Source organism: Chiloscyllium plagiosum, chromosome 34 (assembly GCF_004010195.1).
Source record: "Chiloscyllium plagiosum isolate BGI_BamShark_2017 chromosome 34, ASM401019v2, whole genome shotgun sequence".
Lineage (NCBI taxonomy): Eukaryota > Metazoa > Chordata > Chondrichthyes > Orectolobiformes > Hemiscylliidae > Chiloscyllium > Chiloscyllium plagiosum.
Window position 1 is genome coordinate 22,015,077 of NC_057743.1, and position 16,094 is coordinate 22,031,170.

The 16,094-nt window shown below is 41.7% G+C and overlaps 1 protein-coding gene across 1 annotated transcript; it reads right to left on the bottom strand.

Annotated features, from left to right (window-relative positions):
- Nucleotides 1-8,185: 8,185 nt before the first annotated feature.
- Nucleotides 8,186-16,009, bottom strand: LOC122540312 (zinc finger protein 239-like). The gene is made up of 2 exons (XM_043675824.1): nucleotides 12,942-16,009; nucleotides 8,186-9,337 (listed from the first exon to the last, which is right to left on the bottom strand). Exons 1-2 carry the CDS (start codon nucleotides 13,090-13,092, stop codon nucleotides 8,376-8,378), a joined length of 1,113 nt encoding a protein of 370 aa, XP_043531759.1. The 5' UTR covers nucleotides 13,093-16,009; the 3' UTR covers nucleotides 8,186-8,375.
- Between the last annotated feature and the right edge of the window lie 85 nt (nucleotides 16,010-16,094).

Genomic DNA, 16,094 nt, shown 5'->3' on the forward strand with positions numbered 1-16,094 from the left:
GAGAGCAGCTGCTTCCCATTGTTGAAGGGTCAATAACAAGGGGCCACACTTTTTTGATGAAAGATAGGAGACTGAGAGGGAATATAAGGAAAACACTTGTGGGAATCTGGAATGCATTGCTTGGGAGGATAATTGAGGCAGGAAATGTCATAATTTTTAAAAAAATACTTGAATGGGAATTTGAAATGTCATAACATTCAAGGCAACAAGCCTAGTGCTGGAAAATTGAACTAGTAGATTTAATGTAGTTTTGACAGAACAGATTTAATGGGCTGAAGAGCCTCTTTATACATATGATTCTATAGTAAAATAGCCAGTGACACTAAGCTGATTATAAGATCTCCCATTGGATATATTTTAAGGCATTGTGAGCTTTCTCTGTTAAGTAGGACGCCTTTAATTTATTAACAAGTTGCCAATTGTATTATATTTCTGTAATATAGGAATATTTTTAAAGAAATAAATAGCTTTTAAATGCAGAGTTGACTGTTAATCAGATTACCATATGATGTTACAAAAGGCTGATCTAAACACCTCATGGTATTTATTTGTACTGTATGCCCCTGCTTCTGAGTGGGAGGGGGAAATATTGGCTTGCACCTTGACAAGATGAAAAATAGTCACATGCCAGGTTCAGTGGTTTCTGCAAACGTAGTACACTGATGTCAGAAACTAAGCTGTGACCATATAATAACCACAAAGGTAACTGAGTAAATGTGAGGTTTTCAGCATTTTAATGACAAATGCATCTAGCAGTCTGAGAACTGCTATGCTGCTGATGATCAGAAAATTCACAAGTCTGAATAATTTTCTGAAATTTCACCAGAAAAAGGAACATCAAATAGTTCACTTTGAACATTGCACTATTTGAAGTAGAATTTGATATACAGTAGGGTCAGAGTCTACATCCAAACCAGGCATGGTTTGAACCACCTTTTCGTGGGCACATTAAGTCCCTTAAACATGTAAATATTGTGTTGTGCTGCCCCAAGTAGGCTATGATCCTTGTTTCCCAGTAATTGGATCTTGATTGTTTAAACTAAACGTTTTGATAATTTATTTGTGGGTTGTCAGTGCTGGTGGCTTGGCCAGCATTTATTACCCATCCCTAATGGCTCTGGAGAAGTAGGTAGTGAGCTGCCTTGAACCCTCCAGTCCATGGGCTATAGGGAGACCCAGAATCAAATTGTTATTATCAAATACAGCTGGAAGTATAATTGGCCCACAGGCATCCTTGACTGATCAAGGTTAGAAACTGAAACCAGTTCACTGACCAAATGCAAGCAAAGTACTGTACTGCAGATGCTGAGAATCAGTAATAAAATCTGAAAGTGCTGGAAACATTAGCAGGTCTGCCAGATCCGCGGAGAAAGAAACAAAGTTAATGCTTCCAATTAACTCTTGTTTCTCTCTCCACAGATCTCGCTCGAGATGCTGCGATCAAAGAGCAGCTGGCAGTTAGTGTTCCTAAACTGTTTTATAAGATCTGTCATTATATGCTTTTTAATGGGATGTGGCGTGACTAGAACTTACTGCCCATCCCTAATTTTCTCTACCTTCTTGAATTACTGCATTCGTTATGGTGTTTTGACGTCCATAATGCTGTTGGGTAGGGGGTTCCAGCATTTTGACCCAGCAACACTGAAGGAGCAGTGATATATTTCCAAGTCAGCATGGTAAGTGGCTTGGATGGGAATTTGTAGATAATGGTTTTCCCATTTATCTGCAGCCTTTATCCGAGATGATAGAGATCATGCATTTGAAAGGTGCTATCCGAGGAATCTTGGTGAGTTACAGCTTTGTATCTTTATGCTGTATAGAGTGTATTGCTGTGGTATTTCAAGGATTATTTGAATAATGAATAAAGTAACATACGCATTGACTGGCCACCCCTTTTGGTGGCCAATGCATGCAGGGAAGAAAATCAAAATTTGTGCTTCGTTTGATCAAATTCAATAGTTCACAGGAGTTGGAAATCAGTAAAAGCTCAATTATTTAGAGGAATTGTGCACTGTTGTCAAAATGGTTAAGACGTGGGGAGAGACCTGGAGCACTATTTCAATTATCAAGACATAAGAGCGTTGCTCTTAGACAGGCGCATGCGCAGGCGGATGGGATTAGTTGAGAATGGCATCCTGGTTGGTACAGACAATGGTGGGTCGAACGGCCTGTTCCTGTGCTGGATGGATCAAGCCTGAGTGGATCAAGCCAACTGGCTGTCGTTAACCAGGGGAAGTAAAGAACAGAATTGAAACAAATGCTGTGTGACATCAAGGAAATAGAACTCTGACTTACTCGGGGAAGTTTGAATGATTCAGCTCTACGTAATATACTGTCATTCAGGAGAAGTCACGCACTTCTCTATCCGATATTTCGATACTAAATTCAAAGAGCTGTTGGCCACAAATAGAGTCTCATCAATCATTTCGCTGGTTCAAAGCCTCCCTAACATATGTTAGTTCATTGAGGGTTAAATAAAACCTTAATCAACTCCATGTTCGGGAGGATCTGGTTGAAGCAGGGTCTGTAGTCCTCGACAGAAATTGCTTTTCCAAATAGGAATTATCTTCTGTCCCAACTTAACACGGGATATGACAGAGAATTAGGTGAAATGTAATCACAGGCTCCAGTTTGGACCGAGTGTTCAGCGTGGTGTCGCTCGTTAAGTGGACAGCTCTCCCTAATCATCATCATTGCACTTCCTCGATCTTATAGATCAAAGTGGAGGGCACAGCACCATTCAAGAGAGAAACAGAGTTTCCAATCTAATAATAACACGCATTTGAAATTCCGCTTGCACAGCTTTGACGGATGGCTGAAATAACGAGGCTGGGCCAAGGAATGGGATCAACTGTTTTACATCAAAGGGGATTTCAGATGGAGGCAACCCCATGTTTAGGAAACTGTTAATCAACAGGTTTTCCTGGCTGCCTGAGATAAAGTGGCCAACTCAGGCATTTAATTCCCTGAACACTGGCAAATTATTTATTCAGCTGAGGAGATCCGCCAGTGTTCGGTATCTGATGACCAATTTCAGTAACTGGTATCTTGAGTTGATTCTTCAGCTGAAACGTCATATAGACGGAGCCTGAAGTGTCACCTTGACTGTAATCAAGATGAACACTGACCTTCCTGTCACAAATTATTTTACAAGTGATCTCAGTTCGTGTTTGAGTCATCCAGAAACCGCAAAGGATGTGCTCGTGACCGTGAGCAAAAGGTGCAAATCCCTGGTATTGATTCAACTAGAACACAGAGGCTTTGAGACATTCTGGGCTATTTTACGAGAAAAAGATTCGATTGCCACCCCCAAATAGTCAGCAGTCCGGGTCTCAAATGAGAAATCCAACTTCAGAAATCACTGCAAAAAGCTGAAGGTTTTCCCACTGAGAAGGGTCAGGGCAGATGAACCCTCGACTTTTCTGCCGAAGGCAGTGAAGGACAAGTCAGTTCGCGCAAGGATCGTTAATGGGCTAAGGTGGTAGTATCCTTATCACGGACCAGGAGGCCCCGGGTTCAAGTCCCCACTGCTCCAGAGGTGTGTTATAATATTTCTGAACAGGTGAATTAGAAAAATGGACAAAATTTTTAAAAAGCCAAATACACCGTTTCCTTTGTTGGGGAAGTCCAGTCCAAGTAGGCATGACCCGCACTAAGTTAAAACTTAGGACATTCCTTGGTACTTCAGAAACCCCTTAAAAAGAAACAAAAAGTAGGATGAGGGACTCCTGTGGTGCAATGATAGTGTCTCTACCTCTGAGCCCACAGACATGGGTTCAAGCCTCACCTGCTCCAGAGGTGTGGGTAATATCATCTCTAAACACATAGAGGTATTTGGTAGGGTAACATGGGATGTTTCTTTGTCCCTATCCACCTACTCTAGACCCAGAACTAGACAAATTCCTAACCAGTGTCATAGAAGCATCATAGCTTTATGTTGAACGCTGTACCACGAAAACAGGATATTCATTATGACCAGTACTATATCAATAGTTAAAATATTGGTTTCAAGAGACAATGATGACTAAAACATTGTACATCTTCTACTACCCACTTATTAAATGGTGGGAAAATAATATCTGTACAACTGAAAATATGCCAGTAGGCGTTGATGCTTTTCAAATGTTACTCAGTACAAAAGTCATACAGTAATTTAGCAGTTATACACTTCTACCCACATCCAAAAATAATGGAAAGTTCATGCAAATTTCAGCAGGAATATTCAAACACATACAGAAAATAGCTGTGTGATAGACAGGCAATCATCAGTTCTGTGGCTTTTAATGGGAAATTCTAATTCCACTAGGCAGCAAATGGAGTTCAATGCAGTCACAGCTAGAGGAGAGTAGGTGTGTCTTCATAAAAAGTAAAGGAAATTTCCAGTCACTTTATCTAAAGATCATGATTCACCCATTGGGAAGAATGAAGAATGACCTTTCCCTGAAATTCTGATGAATATTCATTTTAGCAATTTTTGAGAAGATTTGACGATAAGTATGTATGTTAGCTCACTGAGCTGTAAGGTTTGTTTTCTCCTAATTTGTCCGATGTGGTGTTTTCAGATGTTTCATTACCATACTAGGTAACATCATCAGTGAGAGTCTACGATGAAGTGCTAGTGGTATGTCCCAACTCTCTACTTATAGGTCTTGGTTTCTTAAGGTCATTTCCGATTCTTTTTACAAGGGAAGGTAGATAGGATCTAAATCCATGTGTTTATTGATGGAGTTCTGGTTAGAGTGCAATGCCTCTAAGAATTTTTGTGTGTGACTTTGTTTCGCTTGTCCCAGGATGTGCGTGCTGTCCCAGTCAAAGTGGTGTCCTTCTTTATCTCTATGTAGTGACAATGGGTCATGTCTTTTGGTGGCCAGTTGATGTTCATGTATCCTGGTGGCAAGTTTCGTCCTAGTTTGTCCGATGTAGTGTTTTTTCTTACAGTTCTTGCATGGTATCTTGTAAATGATGTTAGATTTCTGGTAGTATCTAATGTTTCCTTTAGTTCCATTACCACACACTTAAACAGCGACACTTTTGGAGAACGATGTGCAATTCTGGTCTCTTTCCTATTGGAAGGATGTTGTGAAACTTGAAAGGATTCAGAAAAGATTTACAAGGATGTTGCCAGGGTTGGAGGATTTGAGCTCTAGGGAGACATTGAATAGGCTGGAGCTGTTTTCCCTGGACCATCGGAGGCTGAGGTTTTTAAAAGTATGAGGGGCATGGATAAGATTAATAGACAAAGTCTCTTCCCTGGGGTGGAGGAGTCCAGAACTAGAGGGTATAGGTTTAGGGGGAGAGGGGAAAGATATAAACAGGCCTAAGGGGCAATCTTTTCACGCAGAGGATGGTACATGCATAGAATGAGCTGCTAGAGGAAGTGGTGGAGGCTGGTACAATTGCAAAATTTAAAAGGCATCTGGATGGGTATATGAATAGGAAGGGTTTGGAGGGATATGGGCCGGATGCTGGCAAGTGGGACAAGATTATGTTGGGATATCTGGTTGGCATGGACGAATTGGACTCAAGGGTCAGTTTCTGTGTTGTACATCTCTATGACTCAAAATCATCCAGAGGAGTATGGTGGATCATTTGCTTTTAGTTCCTAAACAAGATACAGGAACAGGGAGACCAGAATGTCCACAGACCTAAAATCCACGTTTCAAAACATTTTTCACAGTGTACCTAAACAACTTCACACTGCCCCTCTCAACCCAGCCTCTTCTGCACACCTTCATGTACCACATGCTCTGAAACCCTGGGCAAATTGTTTAACATAAAACACAAGGAAACACACTTGGAGAAAAGAGGAAGGTGAATCCCTGTGTTACATCAGGCCAATGTTTCTTCTGCTGTCATGAAATAGCCTGGGGAATTTATAGTGGACAGCATTTCCCCGAAATGGCCCCTATTGGACTTGGCAAAAAAAAAATCTCAGTCAAGGAAAATCCCAAGATTCATTCCTGGTTTGTGCTGAGGTAACAGATTCCAATTCGGGCAACCCTAGAATTTATTTCAGCGCCACAGGGTTAGGAAGGTCCTCAAAATGGCAAGGTTGCAAATTTTCCATTTAAAAAACATAGTAATTATATTTTTAGGATTTATACTTTGGGTTTTGCCATATATTAATTTGGTTTACTCATCTTCAATTACTCATGTTTGAGTCCCAACCATGAGTGTCTTTCTCTGTCTGTAAATTCAGCTCAGCCTTTACTAATATATAGCTAAACAGCAAAACCTGCTTGATCATTGCTTTTTGAGACTGGATTATCTTATAGCAGTATAAAGTCTCACTTCAGTCTTCAAAACTGATAATCCATCACAATAGATCATGCTTATCTATAAAGTTTAAAATATGAAGTGAAACTATTACACAAACAGCAAATTGAATAACAAAGTTATACATCAACAATAAAGCATCTTTCATCAAATTCACAAAATACATCGTGTGATCAAGGATTATAACTCAATGATCTACACAACTCCTTTAAATGTAGTATTTCACATCATTTTCGGTAATCTCCAACCCATCTTTGCCTGGCTTATCTGAATTCCCAGAGTCTGTCTCACAGGATATTCTATTAGGCAGCTCTATGTAGAGCAGAAGAACCTTAGCATCCTGGAAATGAATGACTGGGCTGTCGAAAACTAGATACTCAATACAAACTGCATTAAATCGCAAAGTCTGGATGCACGTGTGAAAATTGAGCCTTAGATTCCAGTCAGCTCAAACCTGTTACTAAGGAGGCCACATAATTGGATCAGTTTAGGAAACGTTTAGCTGAATTTTAAATTCTGCAAAGGCATAAAGACTAGTATTTTAAAAGAAAGATAGTGATCAAGTCTGCAACTTTCACACACGGGTCATTCACAGAATGCTCTGACAAAGGGAATTCCTGTATCTCGCACGTAAAAAATGTGTTCAAGTTAAAAATTGGTTGCAGTGAATGGTTGAGAATGTGGTCGGGAATGAAGGTTTCAGCATCTGCAGTGTTTGAAGCTTTAGCTCTTGGTATGCAAACACCAAGTGTCACTACACACTGAGGTTCTGCTTGGCTCTGGTGTTACAAAAGGATTGGTCTGGTCACATTGCTTGGAACACTCCAATTAAAAAGGACCATACCATCATTCATGTTGAAAAATTTGGAAGGAAAACCTTTTTGGTCACATGTCCTTCAGGCAGTGGTCAGCATGTAGCGTCCTTGAGACCCTGCGGGTAAAGGAGAGGGTGGATCCTGACACATGGTTCCCTGAGCAGACTAACATTCATTTGACAGAATACCTCATCACCAGAACTCTCCAACAAGCATCAAGACATAGCTTGGCTGGTGAGAAGGGCACTGCCTGTCAGATCCTTCATGCATGCCCAGTCTCTGTGCACCATCGCACAGACAGTCACACGTCTGTGTAACAGTCTGGAATGTGCCTTTGCAAAGAAGGTCTGGAGAGAGATGCACTGGTTTTTGTTGAGGTTTTTCCCAAGCAGCTCAGTGACACAGGACTCTGTGCTCCACATTTTGTTCCCCGGGATGCACACCGAGACAAACATTGACTACGTCCGAAAGACCATCAACTCAGTGAAAGACTGTCTTTTTGGTCTCCCTGGGGTGCAAAGATCTCAATCACGTGTTGCAGACTGGCACATTCCAAGGGACAGGACTATGTGCTGAGGGACGCACTAAACCTTGGAGCAGCTGCTGTCAAGGTACATTGGTCTTTCGCCAATGTCTAAGATCTTTTTGTCAAAGTATATAGCAAGGGTCTGTTCAGTTCAACATCCCCTCATATATTTACTGGGAACCCACATTATTTCTTGTCATGTTTTGATAAGCTGATTGGTGAAGATGAGGTGGGATATCATAATTTTATTGGATCCTATGCAATGTCCAAACTGAACTGCTCTGCATTGCATCTAGAGATAATGTATGGTTAGATTGTTTTGCAATAAAATTAAAATTCATAGCTTTAATGGGAATGAAAATAGTTTCTTGTCACTTTGTGTGCGATATAATTGAAGCTCAAAATTAGGAATGCCATCACGTTATGCATAGTCTAGATTACAGTGGTGCTGGAAAAGCACAGCAGGTCAGGCAGCAATCGAGGAGCAGGAAAATCGACGTTTCAGGAAAAAGCCCTTCATCATGAAAACGTCGATTTTCTTGCTCCTCGGATGCTGCCTGAACTGCTGTGCTTTTCCAGCACCACTCTAATCTAGACTCTGGTTTCCAGCATCTGCAGTCCTTGTTTTTACCTATCACGTTATGCATTGTCCGAAGTGAACTGCTTGGTATGGGAGCTGTGGAGAAGTTATATTTTTGCAATGGTATACACTGCCCGCAATGGGATGGCTGGACTTTGGGTGAGTGGTGCCGAGCTCTCTAGCTTCTGTGGACACGGTGGTGGCCGATCAGGTTGGACGCGCTCTTGAAGCCCTTGCCGCACTGCAGGCAGCGGTAGGGCCGGTCCTCGGAGTGCGTGCGGTAGTGGACCTGCATGGTGGAGGTCTGGCGGAAAGCCTTGGCGCAGATCGGGCAGCTGTACGGCCTCTCGCCGGTGTGGGTGCGCCGGTGCCGCACCAGGGTCGAGTTCTGCTTGAAGCCGCGGCCGCAGGTCTCGCAGCGGTAGGGCGGCTCGCCAGTGTGGGCCCGCCGGTGGTGCGCCAGCAGGCGGCCCGGGTTGGAGAAGCTCTGGCCGCAGGTCGGGCAGCAGCAGCAGGACGGCGAGGAGGAGTCCGGCTCCCCGGAGTGAGTGCGCCGGTGCGTGGCCAAGTGGTGCGAGTGCAGGAAGCGGCGGCCGCACGCCTCGCAGGCGAAGCGCCGCTCCCCGCCGTGGATGCGCCGGTGCTTGGACAGGTTGGACGAGGTCTTGAAGCTCTTGCCGCAGTCCGGGCAGCGGTAAGGCCGCTCCTCGCCGTGGATGCGCCGGTGCACCGCCATGGTGGAGGACTGGCGGAAGGCCTTGCCGCACACCGGGCACGGATACGGCTTCTCGCCGGTGTGGGTGCGCTGGTGGGTGACCAGGTGGTGCAGCTGCACAAACTCACGGCCGCACAGCCGGCACTTGTACTGCTTCTCGCCGCTGTGCACCAGCCGGTGGATCAGCAGGTTGTACGAGGTGCTGAAGCGCTTGCCACACGCCGGGCAGTGGAACGGCCTCTCGCCCGTGTGCACCCGGCCGTGCCTCTTCAGGTCGCAGTACTGCTTGAAGCTCTTGCCGCATTCGCTGCAGATGAAGCGCTTCTGGCCGTACTGCCTGGGCTTCTTAGCTGGCCCGGCTGCAGGGAGCTCGCCTTCCGCAGCCTCCCCCTCTGGCTGCCGGTCAGTCTCTGTCAGGCCTCCTCCTGCAACACAACAGGCGCATGTTAGCTCCACCACCCTCCCTCAGGTACACACTGTGACCCCCTGCTCCCTGGGCAACACGCCACGATTCATACTTCTCCACCCAAATCCATCCAGCTCCTACAACCGCAGTTTCACTAGGGAGACAACTTGCACATTACTGCTAGGATAAGAGCCAGCTGCTGGAAAAACGCATCCGAGAAGCAAGAGAATCGACGCTTCAGGTAGAAGCCCTTCCTTCATCAGGAATGGGGTGAGGGATTCCTAAGGAGATGCCTGGAACGGTAGCAGAGGTAAAGACAGAAGTTACTATGAAAGCTCAGCAGGTCCGGTAGTAATTATGGAGAGAAATCAGAGTTAAACATTTCGGTTCTAGTGCCACTTCCTCAAATTCTAGGTTTTGATGAAGGGTCACTAGACCCAAAACGTTAACTCTGATTTCTCTACACAACTACCAGACCTGCTGAGCATTTCCAGCAATTTCTGGCCCTTGTTTCTGATGTACAGCAGCTGTAATGAGTTTGCTTTAAAAAAACATTTAAGAGGTATTTAGTGACAAATAGGCAGGCCATAGAGAGATATAGACCATATGCATAAAAATGGGATTTGTTTAGCCTAGCATGTCAGCACAGACATGGTAGGCTGAAGGGCTTGTTCCCGTGCCGTACTCTTCCATGGTAAATACCGAGAGGAAGCTTCCTCTCCTGCGAGAGTCTAAAACCAGAGGACGTGGTTGCAAAGTTGGGTGAGTAGGGGGAGGTGACGCAATGCAATTTAAAAACTGAAATAAAGGAGGTATTTCTTCTCAGAATATGGAGCATCTTTGGAACTCTTTGCCACAGGGAATCTGTGTAACAAAACTGAGATAGACATACTCAATAAAGGATTATGGGAAAAGGGCAGGAAAATGGAAGTGAGGAATGTTGGATCAGCCATGATCTCAAGTGGCAAAGCAGGCTTGAGGGGCTGAATGGCCTGCTCCTAATCCTATTTAATGGTCTTAATTAACTCAGTGTTCTTCATGGCCATAAAACACTGGCCTACAATGGCTTGTTAGTTGTACTATCACAGAACAAGGATAGTGTCTGTAACAGTATACCTACTTCGACAATCAACTGAAAATAGCACTCAGTAGTGCACACCTCTGCCACATGTTAACTCAACATTATTGTAATTACACACCTGTTCCTGGGAGGTTCTCCCTGCCTGGTTAATGTGTTGTATTACAAAGCTGAAAAAGGTAATACTTTTCAGAAGACTTTACATCTCATTAAGTTTTCAGGCTAATCCAGATTCAATAACTTGCTTTTCTCTGCTTCCATTTTGACAGTGGTTAACAAATTTCACCACAACAAAACCACATTCCAAATAAAACAACCCAATGTTAGCACATCTCTTAATGAGTTCCAGAATCCAGATCTTCACCAAAAACTAATCAATTTGTCTTTGTGTCATACCCCATCTTGTGCAAAGTATTGTTGAGATTTGTTGGGTAGTTTTTGAAATTTACTGTTTACAGACAGAGAGAGACTAACAAACAGGGGTGGAAATACTAATTTCTGGTCATATTCCGTACAAAGAGGTGAAGATGATGATCCAGCATTCCATTAAAACTATTGATTGTAGTTTATCACCCACATGATGCTCCAACCCACATTCCACTGCATATATTTTTGAAAACTAAAATACGCTTTTGGAATTGGGACCCACGACAGGTTTAAAGAAAGCTGCTCTACCACGTTCAAAACAAGGTGGACAACTGCTCTCCTGTCTGAACACCTGAAAATGTGGCACAAATTGTTTTACTACAACATAACCTTCAGACAACAGCCTATGGGGAATTGAGTGGTAAATGACTTGTTGCAAACACTTCTTGTCTAACATAGATTTGTGTTCAGGACATTTAGGTAGCTAGTCCAGTTGAGTTCTTGGTTAACAATGACTCCCCTGCCCCAGGCTTTTAAAAATATGGGATTCAGCAGGAGGAATACACAATGTCAAGGGCATTCTATTTATTCATCATTCTTAAAAGCATTAACACAGTTCAGGTCATTAAAATTTATCATTAATTTGCTGCTTAGTGTTTAGTTTTATGCTGGTCCCTTTAATATCCAATCACAATGGATAAGGAAATGAAAGTGACTCATGTTGCATCTGAACTCTATATTTTCACAACCCAACCCCCAAACTGTGGGATTAAGGGGAAGAAACCATCAAACTTTAACAAATGCAAACTCATTTTAGTTTAATGTATCATAAGTAACACTTCAAGTAATCGCTAATGAAAACCAGTTACAAATATCAGTGAAATGGTATACAAGTTGTTTGATTTGGCTAGTGAGTTATTTGAAGGAATTCTAAGTTATCAGAGCAAGTTAGACTTAGTCAACTTTTTTCCTATTTGATTTTGATGTGGCTCCCTTTTGAAAATATTATTCTTATATAATTGTTTATGTATCTGTTGTTTGTCCAATGGACTCACTTCACATTTTAAATTGAGAGTTTGATGTTATGCAACACTTTTTTCCCCCCCAAACTCAGTTCAACAGATCCTTAGGACAAATTCCATTTGTTTCTAAATAATTAGCAAACAGGGTTTTTTTGATGTCCGGAAGGTATCACCATGAGCTCAACTACATCTCAAGACAACAATGGATACTTTTAAAACACACTGATTTTCAGTACCATCTGAGTTGGGGGGGTAAGAATTTACAGCAAGGTTTGTGAAAACAATCCAAAAATGTAGCTGTTTTATCAGTGCTGCCCACCTAAGTGGCCATTATCCAGTTGTATGTTACAATGCCCAACAGTGAGGAGAGTAATATATTCAAGTATGATCCCATCTTCAGATGACACATCCAGTTCTGAAGAATCATACTGAACTCAATGTTAACTCTTTCTCTCTCCTCAGATGTTGCCAGACGTGCTGAGTTTCTCCACATTTCACATAACACATTTGCTTGTGCAGGTCATGAGAGTCAGGCTGTGGAATTCTAGCTGACTTTTGTCTTGTTTAATGCTCCAACATGGCATGCTTTATGCAACTCTCCCTTCCTGCATAATGGCTGATTAAAATCAGAACAAAATCTGCTCTGACATACCCTTTTAATAGCAGAATTGAGAATGGATTTGGGGATATGTGGGAATTACCTGTCCTGAAATCTGGTTGCAGATTGACATTGCATTCAGGAAAAAGGGAAACCTGACTTTTATTTTTTTAAAAAAGTGCTGGAGAAATCCAGGCCTGCAGCATCTGTGGAGAGAGGAAGAGTGTGTTAACATTTTGTGTCCAGTATGGCCCTTATTCAGAACTGGGGAGGCAAGATAAATACATGAAGAAAAAAAGACTAGAAGATTATGCTTAGAGAAGAGATGAAGTAGAACGGGAAGATGTTGGCGTGGTTTATAAACATTAGCATAGAATGTCTGGGCCCAATGGCCCATTTCTGCGCTGGGAATACTAGTAGCTGAAAACAAATGGGAAGAAAATGCAACACCAAAACAAATGAGCATGTTGCTTAAAAATCCAAAATATTTTCTCATTCTAAAACTAATAACTGATTTGTTATAAAACGCAATCCCATTTTATCTGCAGCTGGATTTTACCTTCCATTGTCTGCAGCAGCTCCAACAATGTCCTGCAGCTCCCACCCACAATGCAGCACCACGCTTCCGGACATGCGTAACACACACTAGCTGACCGCGGCAGGTAGGATATATTCCATCGCCCTGAGGATTCTGGGTAATGTACCTCCATTGCTAAACGAATGTGTCGACCTTTTAAATGTTTATATTTGTGTGAACAATCGTACAAATTTCAGTGAACAATCGTACAAATTTCGGAACCGCCAAAAGTTGCGAATAAATACTCAAGCAGATTTTCTTCCCATTTGTTTTCAGCTAGCTAGTATTCCCAGAAAGCAGAAAATGCTGAAATACTTTGGGTTGAGTAATATTTTTGGACGAAGACAGGGTTACCGTTTCAGGTTAATAACATTTCAACAAAAGGATTGGTAGAATTGTTTGTTTTCTTGACTTGATCAAAACTGCATAGGAAAAAGTTAGTGCATAAAAGAGAATTGCCAAGAAAGAAACATTATTTGAGAATCAAAAAAAGTGAGTGGCAGGTTTGCTAATCTTAGTCGTTTCCATTGTTTGGAATGCTTACATTTACTGTCCTATGCAATCTCCCAATTTTGCTATCATTTGTAAACTCTTATAATTTCAATTTCTCAGTAAAACCTTTGCGAAATGTACAGTCCTGCTTCATAAGATGAACAAGACTGTCATGTTAAGAGTAAGGGAAGGATTATTACATCTGTAGTAACATTTGTCTACAGCTACAATTAAATGCAGGAGCTTGGTTAATAGTCTGAATAAAAAATGTACCATTCAAATCAATTCTTAAGCTATAATCAACCAAGAGGAGATAACTAATTTCAAATCGATTAGTGGTAGGAATATTACAATTGATCTCAATATCCTTCAGCAAAGTCAACTAGAGTATCTATGCATTGTTATCCCATGACCTCTGCTAGAAAGTGTACATGTACAAATCAATATAGTCCCTTTCAAGAGCTTAACATCCCAAAATATTTTAGTCAATTAATTAGTGTTGACAAATAGTAACCATTCTCAAGTTGGCAAACACAGCAAGTAATACAAATATCACTTAGAAATATCAGTACAAAATCATAGCCTCCCTACCTCTTGGCCAGGATGCACATCTGCCTTGGGAGGTGTTCCACAACATATCAAACAAAATTAATTAAAATAACATATCACTTCTGTATGGAAGCTTGCTATGTTTCAAACCAGTAGTTCAGCATGTAATTGAGGTTTACATTCCACGGCAGTGCTGAAGGATACATGGTGAGAGACTGCTTCTCCAGAGGACACTTTAAGCCATAGCCCCATGGTCATTTAAAGATGTATAATTTGGTTTTCACCTCAAATGTACATGTGCACTGTTTCCAGCAGAACTCAAATGGATAGTGATCAGGAACCTTGGCTGATTTTGCCAAAATTATATCAGAAACGAATTATAGTTCCTCCACAACCCTCTTGGATAAGATCACCAAACCCAGTAGATTGGGAATCAACCCAAGAGATTTGGTTTGCACTGAATAACCAAATAAAGTAACGGGAAAATTCTAATATCTTTCAAAATTAAATCTGATCCAAACAGACACTGTTTTGCAGGCTATGGCCATAGCTTGATCAGATTAATTGCTGATACCTACTTTTGCAGAGATGGTGAACCTTCTTCGGTGAGCTACTTTTATTGGTGTGGTGATGGGTTGTCTCACTGTAGTGAGAGGGTGACTAAGCCACCAGCAATGAAGGAACTGCAATCTACAGTCATATCAAAGTGACACGTGGCTTTGAAAAAGTTTTGGAAATGATGATTTTCCTATGACTTTAGCATTTCCCTTTTGTAAGGCACTCATGTCAGCAAAACAAACTGCTCACCGCAAGAGTATACACCATTTTAAAGTGTCAGAACAAAAAAGTTTACCTGTCCAATATGCAGAACTGATTAGTGAACTGATCGAGGGATTTCCATATCCGTATAATTCATTTGCTCACTAAATAATTAGAGAAGCTGAAATCATAGTACGTCTCCAAAGTTTAAATTTTGTTTCCTGGTGTGGAACTGATTTTGAATGAAACAGAGCAGAAAATTCTTTCTACAAGATGTTTCTCTCTTTATTATCTCTAAATTACTGTTGTACTACGAACAATCAAATTGGATACTTTCCTCATGCATATAAAAATACCAACGAAGAATGAATACGAATGAAATTTGTGTGTTTTACCAGGGAGTTTGTCAAGCAAATTGCACCACCTACTGGTGGTATGTGAAATTACATGAGATAGGTGCAAAATTTATATGTAGAAACTGTCGAGCCTTCACAAAGTTACAAGTAATTTTAGAGATTGTACACTAATCATGACTTTTAACTGGGGTGTTGTTGACATTTCGCTCTTCTCTGATAACTTTAGCTATCTGTCAGAATCCAGTACCATCATACATTTTTCCTATTAAATCACCTAAGTGTCTATTTTCCTGCCTTCACCTGGTGTTAATCAATACAAGGACAGCAGTTTTACCCGTACAACACTGGGCATTTGAATTATTACCTTGTTAAAAAGGGCCTGTTGCCCAGCAGGGCAAGCAGATCCTAAATGCCTCAAGATTAGAGAGAGCAGATTTAGGAGGAATCGAGGAGGAGCATATTCACCCAGAGGGTTGTAAATCTATGGAATTCCTTGCCCAGTGAAGTAGTTGACACTACTTCAGTAAACGTTTTTAAAGTTAGATTTTTTTTTAAACAATACAGGAATTAAGGGATACAGTGAGAGTGTAAGTAAGTGGATCTGAATCCACGAAAAGATAAGCCATGATCTTATTGAATGGTGGAGCAGACTCGAAGGGCCAGATGGTCTACTCTGGCTCCTAGTTCTTATGTTCTTATGACCCCTAAATAGATTTTTGACTGGAGCCTACAGCAACAAGAACAAAAACAAAAAGCCCACTAAAAGGTAACTGCCAAATCATTTTTCAGAGTTCTGCCTGCAAGGGCAGGAGCAACATTTTGGTTGTGCTTTAGTCTAGAAGTGCCCATGTTGAGACATCTAGCCACCCAAAGCAAATGATAGGGTAACACTGTTAGGCTACTGAGAAATTCAGTTTGCTTATTAGTGTTCCCGCATCTCAAAGCTTAAACGTATCCTAACAGTTTGTACATCAATGAC